The sequence below is a fragment of the Oryctolagus cuniculus genome, chromosome X, assembly GCF_964237555.1.
Source record: "Oryctolagus cuniculus chromosome X, mOryCun1.1, whole genome shotgun sequence".
Classification (NCBI taxonomy): Eukaryota; Metazoa; Chordata; class Mammalia; order Lagomorpha; family Leporidae; genus Oryctolagus; species Oryctolagus cuniculus.
The window spans coordinates 76,820,399-76,835,914 of NC_091453.1; the positions used below are offsets into that span (position 1 = coordinate 76,820,399).

The window sequence follows — 15,516 nt, forward strand, 5'->3', positions numbered from 1 at the left end:
CATTAAGAGAAGTTGACAGCACACACACACAATTGTACTTCTTCTGTCCTAGATAATGTGTGGTTCCAGATGAGCAGATTGCCTTTGAGGCGGACTTTTCATTAATGTAGATGATTCCTTTGATCCACAGATGTCCTATGTTTGATAATATTCTCTAGGAGACAATTTAAACAAGTCATCCAGAGACCAATAAAAATGAATTGCCTCGGTAAGTGGCCTTTAATGAACTCTCAATATCCACACCAAAAAAAGAAAAAAGAAAAAAGAAAAGGAACCAAGGGATACAAAAAATGTTCCAGTGAAAGATTTTGAGAAATTTCCACTGGATTTGTGATTGTCATAGTCTTTTCATCATGTAAAACATGTCTCAATACTATTTAACATAAAGCAAATATGCTGGATATTTTACTAGGAAAACAAAGATAGCATGCAGTTAGTTCTGTTTTCCACTTGTAAGAAAATTTTCAGTCTAGTAGTTACAAACATATATTTATTTTTCTGAGTAATATATAACTGCTCACAGAGAAAATTTTATGTTGTTCTCTAAAATTTCCATTATGCTATTTGGAAGTTTAAATCACAAAACGATGAAATGGGAAAATATAACAATGTGTTTTCTAAGGGGTCTCTTCACTGACAGAGAAGGTTCTGAGTCAAATTGGGCAGCCTTCTTTTTCTTTTTTTAAAGATTTATGTATTTGAAAGGCAGAGTTACAGAGAGAGAGAGAGAGAGAGAGAGAGAGAGATCTTCATACACAGGTTCACTCCCCAAATGGCCACAATGGCCAGCGCTAGGCTGGGCCAAAGCTGGGAGCCTCTTCCAGGTCTCCCAAGGAGGTTGCAAGGACACAAGTACTTGGGCCATCCTGCACTGCTTTCTCAGGTACACACCAGCAAGGAGCTGGATTGGAAGTAGAACAACCAGGACTAGAACCTGCACCCATTTGAGATGACAGTGCTGCATGCTATGGCTTTAACCTGCCGCACCACAGCACCAGCTTCAGGCAGACCTTAATTTAAGAGAATGATTACATAGAATCTATTTTTTTCTCTCTCTCCAACTCAGGAAGTACTTATACTGTTATCCTATAAAACAAGGACTAGAATTTCCAAACCCAACATTGCAATATATAATTCTATTAAGTGCTTATTTCTAGAGTGGAACAGAAATTTGTGAAATATACTCTTAGGCCGGCGCCGCGGCTCACTAGGCTAATTCTCCGCCTTGCAGCGCCGGCACACCAGGTTCTAGTCCCTGTCGGGGCGCCGGATTCTGTCCCGGTTGCCCCCCTTCCAGGCCAGCTCTCTGCTGTGGCCAGGGAGTGCAGTGGAGGATGGCCCAAGTCCTTGGGCCCTGCACCCGCATGGGACACCAGGAAAAACAACTGGCTCCTGGCTTCGGATCAGCGCAATGCGCAGGCCGCGGCGGCCATTGGAGGGTGAACCAACGGCAAAAGGAAGACCTTTCTCTCTCTCTCTCTCTCTCTCTCTCACTGTCCACTCTGCCTGTCAAAAAATAAAAGAAAAAAAAAAGAAATATACTCTCAGGCCTCAGCAAGAAGGCTCCAAGTTTTGAGTAATTGTACAACTCTAGTACTAGTTTTTGTGTTTTTTTTTTAAAGAGTGAAGATTTTGTTTATTTATTTAAAAAAATAGAGTTACACAAAAAGAGAGGGAGAGGCACACAGAGAAAGATCTTGTATACGCTGGTTCTCTCCCCAGATGGCCACAACGACCAAGGCTGGACCAGGCTGGAGATAAGGGTCAGGAGCTTCTTCTGGGTCTCCCACACGGGGAAGGGGCCCAAGGAGTTGGGCCATCTTCCACTGCTTTCCCAGGCCATTAGCATGGAGTTGGATCGAAAGTGGAGCAGTAGGGACATGAACCGGCACCAATATGGGATGCTAGTGTCGCAGGTGGTGGCTTTACTGGCTATGGCACAAAGCCGACCCCTGTTTGTTTTACTTTGAAAAACAGCTGTGATCTTGTGTATTTACTTAGAGCTAGAATGCCTACGTAGAAAACTTTTCACACATTTGAATGTCCCCATTATAGAAAAAACACATGTTCGATAATGCCTGACATTGAACTACAATGAAATAGGAAAGCAGCTACAATTACTGTCTAATGTGTTTTCCAAATTACCTTGCCAGAAGACTTGATTCCTTTAAACAGTGCTGCTCCAACTATGAGCCAAGCCAGAAGAAGACAAAGTGCTAAATACCACACAATTACTCCAGTCTCATCCATTCCGCTTGATCGTTGGAGTGCCACTTTACTGAAAACACATAAGACCTTTTATGAACATGCAATCACTTGTCTTAAAACCTACATGGAGTTTTGTAATATCTTTCATCCAGGGGGAACCTCCATGAGTATTAGATAATATTAATATACTAGTGTTCTTCGAGCCTTGTACTGTCAGAAACTATTTTATGAAGGGGTAGCAAGGCTGGGGGAATAGTTCGTTAAAAAGCCAGGCTCTTTATTTCTGGGTTAATTGCACCCAATCCAGGCTTCTACACCCTAGAATAAAAGATCTACCTGATTAAGTGTTTGGCCTAGCTGTTAAGATGTTCGCATTCCACATTGGAGTACCTATGTCCAAGGCCCACATCTGGCTCCTGATTCCAGCTTCTTGCTAATGTGGACTCTGGATAGTAACAGGTGATAGCTCAAGTATTTTGCTTCTTGCCACCCATGTGGGAGACTCAGATTGAATTCCTGGCTCCTAGCTTCAAGCATTTAGAGAGTGAACCAGCAGTTAGGAACTCTGCCTCTCTGCCTCTCTTTTCCTCACAAAAAAATAAAAATAAAAAGTGAAACATCTGTGATTCTTTTATCTATAATTTCCTCTTAATATTTCAAGCTCCTTTATATCATAGTTTTATTTTACTTTTTATAATGTTTTTCTCAAGTTAAAGTAATTAAAAATACATTTAAAACAAAAGTAATTATTTCCTTAGTCCATATTTGTACATATAAACCAATCCAAATGGTGGGATCATTCACATCTTATATTATATTATATATACACATGTATATATGTTTATATATATTCATTCTTAGTTTGATGTTTGAAAACATTTCAAGATCTAAAAGTTTAAAAGAGTCAGATGAGAAAACGTGATGTATATACACAGTGGAACACTATTCAGCCATATAAAGAACAGATGAAATCTTTGTCATTTGAAACAACACATTTGGAACTGGGAGCCATTAAGTTAAATGAAGTAAGCCACGCACAGAAAGACAAGCGTGGCATGAACTCACTGCACGTGATATCTGAAAATGTTGATTTCATAGCAGCTGTGGGTAGAATGGTAGTTATCAGACGCTGCAGGGAGTAGGGGAGGGGTGACAGGGATAGAGAAATATTACTCAATAGTTGTAAGCTATAGTTATAAAGGAGAAATAAGTTGTGGTGTTCTATTCCACAGTAGGGTGAATACAGATAACAATAATATACTAAATATTTTTCCAAGAAGAAAAAGAAGTCACCGGTTGTGTGTGACACAGCTGATTAAACTGCAGCCTGCTCTGACCGTATCCCATATTGGAGCACAAGTTCAATCCCCAGCTGCTCAGCTTCTTATCCAGCTTCCTGATGGTGTGCTGGAAAGCAGCGGAAGATGACCCAAGTTCTTGCACCTCTGCCATCCACATGGGAGACCCCGATAGAGTTCCAGGCTCCTGGCTTCAGCCTGGCCTAGCCCCAACCATTGCAGCCATTTAGGGACCAAACCAGCAGATGGAAATGCAATCTCTCTCTCTGTAACTGCTTTTCAAATAAATACATAAACCCTTTCTAGAAAAGAAACAAGTTAGAAGAAATGATTTTTTGAGGGTGGCATAGTGGTGCATCACTATGCACCAACTGCACAGCTGGAATCCCAGACAAGGACCTCTTGGGGTCCCAGATGCTCCACTTCCCATCCAACGCCCAGCTAATGGCCTAGGGAAGCAGCAGAAAATGTCCCAAGTGCTTTGGCTCCTGCCATCCACAGTGGGAGACCTGAATGGAGTCCTTGACTACTGGCTTCAGCCTGTCCCAGGCCCAATTGTCACAGTCATTTCGGGAAGTGAACAACCCAGATGGAAGATATCCTCTCTCTCTCTCTCCCTCCCTCTCTCTCTGTTCCTCCCTCTCTCCCTCTCTCTCTCCCTCTCTCCCTCCCTCCCTCTCTCCCTCTTCTTCTCCTTCTCCCTCTCCCTCTCTCCCTACCCCTCTCTCCCTCTCCCTCTTCCTGAATTCTACCTTTCAAGTAAGTAAATATTTTTTTAAAAAAAGATTTTAAATGTCTTTATCATAAAGAAATGATTGAGGAAATGAGTTTGCCTGATTGGACATGACATAATGTATACATGTATCAAGAAATATGTACAATTTTTATGTGTGAATTAAATTTTTTAAGTTTTTAGAAAAGTCACATATGAATGAGAAAGTGGTTTATTCAGTAGTACAGGCAAGAGCATTAGGTAAGCGTAATGTGTAGACATATAGTAAGGAGAGTGTAAAGAGATCATTTAAAATAAGCAAAAGCAAATATTACTCAAAATATCTATTCTTACCCTACAATGATAATTGTAAGAAAAGCACAAAATGAATTACAACTATAAAAGTTTTCCCCCAATAAAACCTATCATTCAAATGTTTATCATTTGAACTTCTCATTATACCCTAAAATGTGGATTTATTTTCTTCAAAGCAACACCCTAACTTATAGCTAGTTGGCACTAAATCAATCATAACTGACAGGGTTGGACGTATTTGGCAACGAAATTATAAAAGGCAAATTGCTTTATATGAGCTTCTTTCAACTCACCTAGGATAGGTAAACGTTTGAGTCAAATGAAGTATAATCTGCTATGATTCCCATTTTTTTTCTATTAATATAAATTAAGGGAGAGGATGAACATTATTGTGTTGTTCATAAAAGCTTTAAAAATGTTTTATTTGAGAGGCAGAGACAGAAGGTGGGGGTGGGGGGAGAGAGAGAGAGAAAGAGAGAGAGCGCTCTCATCTACTGATTTACTCCTCAAATGCCCACAATGGCTAAGGCTGGACCAGGATAGGAGGAGTGCAGGAACTCAATCCAGATCTCCCAAACGAGTGGCAGAAACCCAACTACTTAAGACATCAGTGATGCAGTCAGTAACCAGAGTCAGAAATTGAACTCAGGTATTCCAATATGGGATTCAGTCATCTTAACCGCTAGGCTCAACAGCTGCTCCCTAAAAGCCATTTAATAACATCAGCTTAAGAAGTAAATACTGGGGCCAGTATTTTGGTATACCGGATAAAGCCACCACCTGTGATGCCAGCATCCATTATGGGCACCAGTTCAAGACCCAGATGCTCCACTTGTAATCCAGGTCCCTACCAATGTGCCTGGGAAAGCAGAAGAAGATGACCCAAAAAGGGACCCAAGCTCTGGGCTCCCGGCTTCAGCATAGCACAGCCCAGGCCATTGTTGCCATTTGGGGAGTGAACCAGCAGATGGAAGCTTGCTTGCTCTCTCTTTCTTTTTCTCTCTCTGTCTCTCTTCCTGTAACTCTGCCTTTCAAATAAATAATAAATAAATCTTTAAAAAAAGAAGTAGATACTTACTCCCAATATTGTTCACTGGGAAGCTGCCCTGGCTGATAAATTTCACTCCCATTGATACAGGTCAAATTGTTGAGGTTTAACCAGCTTTTATTCACTTGGATGATCTCCCCTGATACAATACTCACATTACAGTGAGTTACTAAAAATGACAAGAAAAAAATAGAGACACAGACATGTACTTAGTTTTAAAAGAATACTTTCTTGGGAAAAAAGTTTTTAATGGTAAGATGTTTAAATTCCTCTCTAAATTTTTACTTGATGACAGTGGAATAGAAATCTTCCAATGAAATAAGACATGTGTATTCAGCATCTTGAATCTTCTCCACTATTAATCTGGGATTGGGTGTAAAACTATCTGACCTTTGAAACTGTGACTGTCTTTATAGTAATAGAGTAACCATAACAGTTACAGAGTAACAATTGTTCCAGTTGGAACTTAGTGTTCTAAGGAACTTCAAGTATGTCTTACTATTCTAGCCTGTATAGATAAATTGATGCCATTAAATTACTCAAAAACATGAAATCTTTATTACTTTATCCTCGGATGTACATGGGAAATAGTGATGAGCATAGGTAATTGCAGTGATAATAGTCTACAATATTGATGCTACATTATCCCAAAGATGAGTAACACATGGCATGGACAACGCCCACTGTGTCCTGAGACACGTACACTACTATCATGGAAAAGTTTTTTCTTTCTTTGATACTTTCCCATTTTCTTCCTTCTCTCCTGTCCAGAAAGTATGTCTGCAAAAAGTATTCCTGGGCATGGGTTAGCCTTCTTGACTGCCCCCTCCCCAATGATTAACATGTTGTATTAATCAATTTTGATAATGGAAATGCTAGATTCTGTTTTCACCAATGTCCTATGTACCCATTATAATTGTACCTAATTTCATTAGAAAACAATTTAACCCTTTACAATTATTTAAAAAATACAGAAGAATTATATGGATTTGACAGTATTGTTAAAAATAAACAAATGAAATTTACCAATAGGTGACCTGCTACAGTTTTCATCTGACCAAGAAGAACAATACTTCCATGGCAGTTCACTTTGAAAAGAAGCAAACAAGTAGTAAAGACTATAGGCAATTATGACATTGTAATAGATTGTCACAAAAACGGATATCAGGACCATTGTAACTCCCACACCTGGAAAAGAGAACAATTAATAAAAAACAAACTTAAGTGAAATTTCTTTTCCTAATTTATAAAAAAGTTCTCAATTTCTATAAAACAAACATTTAAATGAAAAACCTGCTTCAAATAAATTTTAATTTGTTGTGGAGATGGGAGTAATACTGTCTGAATACGTTCTTCCCAAATTTAATTGTTTTTATGTTTGGCTCTGTCTGAAACAGTTTTTCAGTTGCTTAGAAAAATGCATTAAGATAAAGGGAAGGGGGATAGATGGTGGCACAGCAGGTTAAGCCACTGCCTGAGACACCACCGTACCATGAGTGCCAGTTCAAGACCAGGCAGCGCCACTTCTGATCATCTCCCTGCTAATGTGCCTGGGAAAGCAGCAGAGGATGGCCCAAGTGCCTGGGCTTCTAGCACCCACGTGGGAAACCCAGATGGAGCTCCAGGCTCCTAGCTTCAGCTAGACCCAGCCCTGACCCTGGCAAACATCTGAGGAGTGTATGAGCAGATGGAAGACTCATTCATTCATTCATTCATATTCTCTCTCTCCTCTCTTTCTCCTCCCACCTTGTTTTCTCTGAACTCTGCTTTTCAAATAAATAAAATGAATCCCTAAGAAAGCAGTAGAAGACGACCTAAGTGCCTGGGCCTCTGCACCCACGTGGGAGACCCAGAAGAGGCTCCTGTCTCCTGGCTTCGGATGGGCTCAGCTGTGGCTGTTGTGGGCATTTGGGGAGTGAACCAGTGGATGGAAGATCTCTCTCTCTCTCTCTGTAACTCTACCTTTCAAATAAATAAAATCTTTTAAAAAATGCATATTGGCCAAAACAAACACGCCTGTTACTCTTTCTTATTGGGTCTGCAAATTCTGTTAAGAGTGGGCAGAATTGGCATTCTTTTTAAAAGTTTAGAATTCATATCCTATTGACTCCCTAATACTTACACCTTCAACTACAAACCAACATTTTGACAAGTAAAAAATGAAGTCTCTGAATTAATGTCTTGAGAGGATATGGGGACAGTATTTCTCTAAATACATAGAAAGAAAAATTCAATAATTCAGTAATATTCTGAATTTAAACCTCCACGGTTTACTGAGTAGAATGCCTATGCCTAAGACTGGCTTTTGAAACAGATTCTCCAATCATCCAGCAGAATATTCTATTTGCCTCACTACGAACAGTTTTCAGCAGTTTGCACATATCAAAATGATGTTTAATACTCGGACAGAAACATAGTTTGATGTTTAGTAACAGTCAAGGATTTTCTTTATGCTTTACCAGCATATTATTCTATGAGGAACATCCAGGAAAAAAATTAGTGACCTGCCCTTCAACTTCTCTGAATGAGGTATTGTAAAAGATATGTAAGGCAGTAAGACAAAGACTGCATATGAAGCAGAAAAAAAAGCTGGGGCCACGAAGTTAATGCACAACAAGATCGTGTGCTGAAAGAATTAAAAAGGTGAACATAGGAAAATGATACCACACTTACAATACTCTCTAGTATCCTTCATAACCCCCCTCACATATCAACAGGCCAAGACAAACAGAGATAAAAGTTAACATTTGATTTTTAGATTCAGCAGTGGCAAACTACACAGAAAGACAATTAATGCACGCCTCTTTGCCTTATCCAGTCAGATTCCATGCTTTAAATTGACAGATAAAATTGGATTTATTTATTGTGAACAACATGATATTTTGAAGTATACATGCATTGTGGAATGGAGAAATCAAGCTAACTGACAAGTGTATGACCTCACACACTTATTTTTGTGGTGAGAATGCTTCCATTGTTTTTGCATCTTTCAAAAATACAATATACTGTCAGTTTATATACTAGCTATAGTTACCATGCTCTATAATTGATCCCTTGAACTTATTTCTCCTATCTAGCTAAAACAATATCTCCTTTGACTGACAACTCCCTTTCCCCCTACCTCCAACCATTCCAGCCTCTGGTAGCTACCATTTCATTCTCTACTTTCTAGGAGATCAAACAAGTCAGAGTTGTCAACACTATTCTTCCACATAGTGCAGACAGCTAAATCCACTAATAGAACAAAAATCATGAAGAAAAATCATACAAACCTTGAAACAATGGAAGAATCCTCCAAACTGAAATTGGACCTAAGCTAGCAAACTGCCCCAATGAACACTCCAGGAAGAACAGAGGTAAACCGGCCAATGCTAGCATAACTGCGTAAGGTATCAAGAAGGCACCTACAAAAGGCAGAAAAACACAGTTACACCTCAAGATCTTGATGGCACTATCAGCACAACATTTTAAAGTATCCTGATAGAGTGGAGACAGAGGATGCTGGATTTGGGACCCAAATTTACTGTACTCTGTGAAAAAGTAGTTAATTCTCTAAACCTATGAAACAGGGATGCTAGTATTACCTAATGAGGTTGTTGTAATAATTAAAAATAATAGCTTATTACAAACCAGAAGAGTTAAAGGATCAAAGATTTTGCAGCCAGACGGCTAAGTAAAAAATCCAGCTCCATCATTTACCAGCTATGTGACCTAGGGCAATTTACCTAACCTCTTAACCTTTGGTTCCTCATATAAAGAAAGAACAATAAAACTCATCAGTTTGTGGTAAGGGTTCAAATGCAGGGCCTATGTGAAAACATTGGTTAAATGGCTGACATATGTGTTTGATGATAGTTTTCCTCCTTCCTCCTGTAAAAAATAAAATTTATTTTTTAAGACATAGGGTGCACGGGCTGACGCTGTGCGTAGTGGGCTGTTCCTTCACCTGTGGTGCTGGCATCCTATATGGGCACCAGTTCTGGTCCCAGCTGCTCCTCTTCTGATCCAGTGCTCTGTTATGGCCTGGGAAAGCAGTGGAAGATGGCCCAAGTGCTGTGAACTAGTAGGCTAGTAGGTGAAAGATAACTCACTCTCACTCTCCCTCTCTCTCACTCTCTCTCACTCTGCCTCCCTTCTCCCCCCAGAAGTCTGCTTTTCAAATAAATAATAAAATAAATCGGTTTAAAAATTATGTTGGGGCTGGCGCTGTGGCATAGTAGGTTAAGCCACTGCACGCAGCACTGGCATCCCATATGGACGCTGGTTCGAGTCTCAGCTGCTCCACTTCTGATCCAGCTGCCTACTAATGTGCCTGGGAAAGCAGCAGAGGATGGCACAAGTGCTTGGGCACTGTACCCATGTGGGAGACCCAGAAGAAGCTCCTGGCTTCTGGCTTGGGCCTACACAGCCCTAGCCATTGTAGCCATTTGGGGAGTGAACCAGCAGATGGAAGACCTCTCTCTCTGTCTTTCCCTCTCTCTCTCTCTCTCTCTCTCTCTCTGTAACTCTGCATTTCAAATAAATAAAATAAATCATAAAAAATTTGATCAGTTTACACTGTAGGTATGTGTGGAAATATTGCACTGCCCCTTAAATATATACAAATATTGCATGTTAATAAAATCATTAAATGAAAGAGACTAGATATATATATTCCATAAAAATAAGACAATAAAGTATTGTTACATACTTATAGTCAAGTGGATTTATTTTAATGCTAATGCTGAAAGTCACTACATTGTAGAGACAAATATGTTTGTATAAATGTTGCAATATACATACCATCATCACTATGACTAATAGAAGCATAAGTTCTACCAATGATAAGCATGAAGAAAAATAATAGAAAATAACCCTGCTCAACTACAGCAATAAAAACTTTTGATCAGCCCAGTGTTAATAGACAGTGGGAAAAATTATTTTCTTCAGTGTTATATATGATTTTTCACGCATTATGCTATTTCATTACTAACACTAATTGTAATTGACAAATGGTTAATATAGTGGTCACAAATTACTAATACTGCTGGGGGCCAGCACTGTGGCGTAGCGGGTAAAGCAGCCTCCTGCAGTGCCGGCATCCCATATGGGCTCCAGTATGAGTCCCGGCTGCTCCACATCCGATTGAGCTCTCTGCTATGGCCTGGGAAAGCAGTGAAAGATGGCCCAAGTCCTTAGACCCCTTGCACCCACATGGGAGACCCAGAGAAAGCTCCTGACTCCTGGTTTCGGATCAACCCAGCTCTGGCTATTGTGGCAATTTGGGGAGTGAATCAGTAGATGGAATACATTTCTCTCTCTGCCTTGCCTCTGTCTCTGCCTCTCTGTAACTGCATTCTAAATAAATAGATCTTTAAAAAAGGAAAAAAAAAAGAAATCTAGAGAATCTTCAAAAAATAATACTGCTGAACTAGGCTCTAAGGTAATATGACACTTCCTTTTCATAAACTGTTAAAATGAATCTACAGGGAAAAAAATTGCCAGATTTATGCAATACATTTAAACCTGATTTAGCAGTATTTTTAAACCTGATCTATTAACATTTGACTGGTGTGAGTTCAATATTTCTCTTCTACCCTTGGACAAAAAAAAGGTATGGCAATTAAAAGAGCCTAGGTCATAAATTATTCAGATGATGGGATCTTTAAAAATTGAAAAGCAAATATTAACTTTTGGAAGAAATGGTGGAAAAGATAATAGCATATCATAAATAATTCCACTTTGTTTTGGTTATATTTTAAAATTCTGTATGTAGGGGTTGGTGCTGTGGCATAGTGGGTTAAGCCACCACCTGCAGTGCTGGCATCCCATATGAATGCTGGTTCCCCATATGAATGCTAGTTCATGTCCCAGCTGATCCACTTCCAGTCCGGCTCCCTCCTATTGCACCTGAGAAAGGAGTGGAGGATGGCTCAAGTGTTTGGGCCCCTACCACCGATGTGGGAGACCTGGTTGAAGCTCCTGGTTCCCAGCTTCGGCCTGGGCAGCCCCAACCATTTTGCCATCTAAAGAGTGAGACAGCAGATGGAAGATCTCTCTTTCTCTCTCTCTCTCTCTCTCTCTCACTGTGTGTGTGTGTGTGTGTGTGTACATAATTCTGCCTTTCAAATAAATACATAAATCTTTTTTTAGAAAATTATTAAAATAGTTTGGGAGCTGGCACACAACCTGCAATGCCTGTATCCCATATGGGTGCTGGTTCAAGTCCCGGCTGCTCCACTTCTGATTCAGCTCCCTGCTAATATACCTGAGAAAGCAGCAGAAGATGGCCCAAGTCCTTGAGCCTCTGCACCCATATGGGAGACCCAGAAGAAGCTCCTGGCCCCTGGCTTTGGCTTGGCCCAGTCACAGCCACTAAAGCCATTTGGGGAGTGACCCAGTGGATTGAATATCTGTGTGTGTGTGTGTGTGTCTCCCTCTCTGTAACTTTGACTTTCAAATAATTAAATCTTTTTAAAACATTAAAAATAAGATAGTTTAATATAGTTCCTAGAAATCTATGATAATTACTAGGCAAACACATGCATAACATCAAATGATGAGGAATTTCTTATTCTGAACACGAAACAAGAGGCTCGAAAGAAACTAAATGCTTCTCTTCATTACATGGGTGGGTCCTTAGACCACAAACACTAAAAATATTGTGATTTCTGACTCATTTCCCACTAACACTTATGCAAAGCCCCGGACTGAATGACCTAGGTTTGGGATAGAGGAATTTATTCTACCAGTGCTCAAAATGTTTAATAAATGGATCTGCTTTCTTAAATCTCTGAAGGCCAATGTGAACATTTCAGTATAACCAATTAACAAGAAATATAAGATTCAAATATCACCACACAAAATACTGTTGCACCAAGAAAAAATAATTATAATAGCACAGTTTTACTGGTATCCAGCGATGAAATATAAGAGCATATCACCTCTATACTTCAAGGAGAGCCTATAATTACAAGTAAACACAACATGGTGTAAGTGAAAAGTTGTTTTGCCATTACTACAGAATTGTGCAATTCATTCTGTTTCCCTTTGTGTGTCACCTCAGAGTTATTTTTTCTCCTTGCTCTAATTGAGTCTACCTGAATGATATACAAGGTGTAAACAGTATTATTTTGCAGGAATAAAACACCTAGCCTTGACCTGAACACTATTGCATTTTAAAAGGATCTTCTACATGCCCAATTTGGAATACATGTAGTTGAATAGTGCAGCTTAAAACACCAACACTTTAATTACTTTTCATTAATCTCATTCCATAATTAAATTACCAAAATACAATGTCTTATTCCAGTTAAGCAATTTATTTGAACTTCTAAGAGAACTAGATTTCCCTGCATTTTTTTCTTTTTAGTTTCAACTATAAATTAAAGTGGGCTGCTATTGTCGCATAGTGGGTTAAACTGCCATCTGCAACACCAGCATCCCATCTGAACACTGGTTCCAGTCCTGGCTACTCCAATTTGAATCCAGCTCCCTGCTAATGTGCCTCGGAGGGCAGCAGAAGATAGCCTAAGTGCTTGGGCCCATGCCACTCCTGTGTGAGACCCAGATGGAACTTCCAGATCCTGACTTCAGCCTGGCCCAAGAGTCAGGCCATTGAAGCCATTTGGGGGCTGAATCAGCAGGTGGAAGATCTCTCTCTTTCTCTCTTTGTCTCTCCCTCTCTCTGTAATTCTGCCTTTCAAATGAACAAAATAAATATTTTAAAAAATTAACAAAGCACAACTTGGATCTAAGCAGATCATCATAGGCATATGTATAAATTATAAAGAGTAAACCCTAGTTGAAAATTATATGGGATCTCAAATCAGTAGCTCTGAAGTGCTAAATATAAAACTTGCATGAAGTTTGTAACTGGGGATTTTGTGAAGTCAGCTTCCTAACTTGAGGTAGTAGCTCATACTCTAAGAATAAATACAGTAAGCTTGTTTCCCATTTTCCCATTAACCCAAGTTATCTTATACCTTTATTCAACTATTAAAATATCATCAGATGCATACAATATCCCACTTAAAATGAGAGGGAAAAGAAGGGGATATACCTCCACCGTTGTTGTATGTCAGATATGGGAATCTCCACACATTTCCCAGTCCCACTGCATATCCAACCAGAGACAGAAGATAGTCTGATTTTTTGGACCAGTTACCACGTTCCTGATTCTCATCATTTTCATCAACATGGAAATTCTCAGACGAAGCTGTCACTTTCTAAGGAAATGAAAATATCAAGTTTGTCCTTCTGCTGTTAAAATCAGAAGCATAATTTCACAAATCTATAGTTACAGAAAAGGTAAGGAGAAAGAATAAGTCCTGAAAAACCATAGCCAAGGAGAATTCTTCCCAAAGTTTGGGAGAACCCTTGTGGATTCTCCCAAATAAACTAATACTTATTTACAAAATGTGCCCCCTTGAAATGAAAAAAAAATGTTTTGCAGGTAAATAGTTTTACTACTCCTTCAGCTTGAGATTAGCCAAATTTTTGTGAAAGGTTTAATGTTATTCCAGCATGAATTGTCAAAAAAAAGTAGACAAAGCAGGTTTCAAATAAGAAAGTCTAAGATGAAGTAGGTAAAGTCAATATTCTTGAGATTGTAGCAGATCTTTAAGAAGAATCAAATGTAGCTTTTACTGGAAAAAAAAAGAAATCATGGATGCCTTTTCTTAGGGGCAGGTAGTTTTAGATGTTAGAAATTAAGGGAAATTCAACTTCTCTCTGTGTCTTGGAGGGAAAAGTCAGGGCTTTGCTACAAGCTACAGAATAAAATGCAGAGACAAATTCTCCTGTCCCACAAGGTGGAGCAACTCTCTGGCCACTTGGGGTTAGGGTGTGTACGGAGGAGCAGGGCTTTTCTCCCCACTCGCCAGCTGCCCTGAGCTACGGAGGGTTCCTCAGGACAGATAAGGGCAGTGCATTTTTCCGTTTTCTTCTACCATATGGACACAATCTCGGGAGGGACAGAGAAAAGGATTCGGTGCACGCACCCTGGCTACCACAATAATACTGTTCTCTAGTTCCTCAATTCTCTGAGGACATCTCAGGCACACCTGAAGATAGTTGAACAGAACTGTGGGGAACAAGAAGCAGCCACAGAAAACAAAATCTGACACCAGACCTCTCCTCTTAACTTTTCCCTTCCCGGGCCCTCCACTTCCCCACAGCTCTCAGACCCCTACCTCCTTCCTTCTGCACTTGAAGAAGCTTGGGCACTTCAAATTGTCCATGGTTCACTCACTCCCTCGGCTTGCTCCGCCTCGTCTCCTCTCACAGTCTGGCTGGGCTTGACTGGAGCAGGTGCACACTCCTCCGTTCCTACCTGCCAGAGTGAGCCACCTTGCCCAGGGGTGGGACCATTTATGGAGGGAAGTTCTCCCTCCCCCTCCTGGGTGCTCAGTCGTGTCAATTACCTGAAGGGACTAAAGTGAGGCTCTGGTTTTTCCCCGGGTAAGCCAGCATGTAGCAATTCCCTGCCCCAGCCCCAGGAAAGGGCTGGGCTGTGAGAGCCTGAACCGAAATGACTGACAGCCTTTGACTCAGAGCTGCGCAGGTGCCTTCACAATCTCGCCTCCTTTCCTAGGTTCCCTGCTTCCTCCTAACTTCGCCTTTCTGTCCGGTCTCTGTCCTGGGGCCAAGTGCTGATCTCCACTGGTGTAGAAGCTAGGAGGGATGCAGTCTCTGAGGTCCACTCTATCCCCCAAGGTTCACCTAAACAGACTATACTGCCCTGAGCCCACGGATTTCCCAAAATTTTGCCCCTTGTTAAACAGTAATTGATCCTGTTGGGGCAAACGCTGCTTCCAGAGGGAAAGCTCCTGAATTGGGCACCTTGACAGGCAGCCAGCTCAGATAAGATTACCCAGCTGGCTCTGCCTGAAAAGAGTGACTTTGAGTCCATGTCTTAGGCTCCTTTCTCAGCCTTCAGGACAGCTTTGCCTTTT

General features: G+C 40.4%; 1 protein-coding gene across 1 annotated transcript in view; it reads right to left on the bottom strand.

The window, feature by feature from the left end:
• SLC6A14 (solute carrier family 6 member 14) overlaps positions 1 to 14,990 on the bottom strand; it is a gene marked incomplete in the record, with an annotated part of 34,901 nt that extends 19,911 nt beyond the window's left edge. Inside the window, 6 exon segments of the mRNA XM_070066812.1 lie at positions 2,146 to 2,278; positions 5,612 to 5,750; positions 6,608 to 6,769; positions 8,854 to 8,985; positions 13,623 to 13,788; positions 14,755 to 14,990. Coding sequence (XP_069922913.1) covers positions 2,146 to 2,278; positions 5,612 to 5,750; positions 6,608 to 6,769; positions 8,854 to 8,985; positions 13,623 to 13,788; positions 14,755 to 14,802 — 780 coding nt within the window.
• Between the last annotated feature and the right edge of the window lie 526 nt (positions 14,991 to 15,516).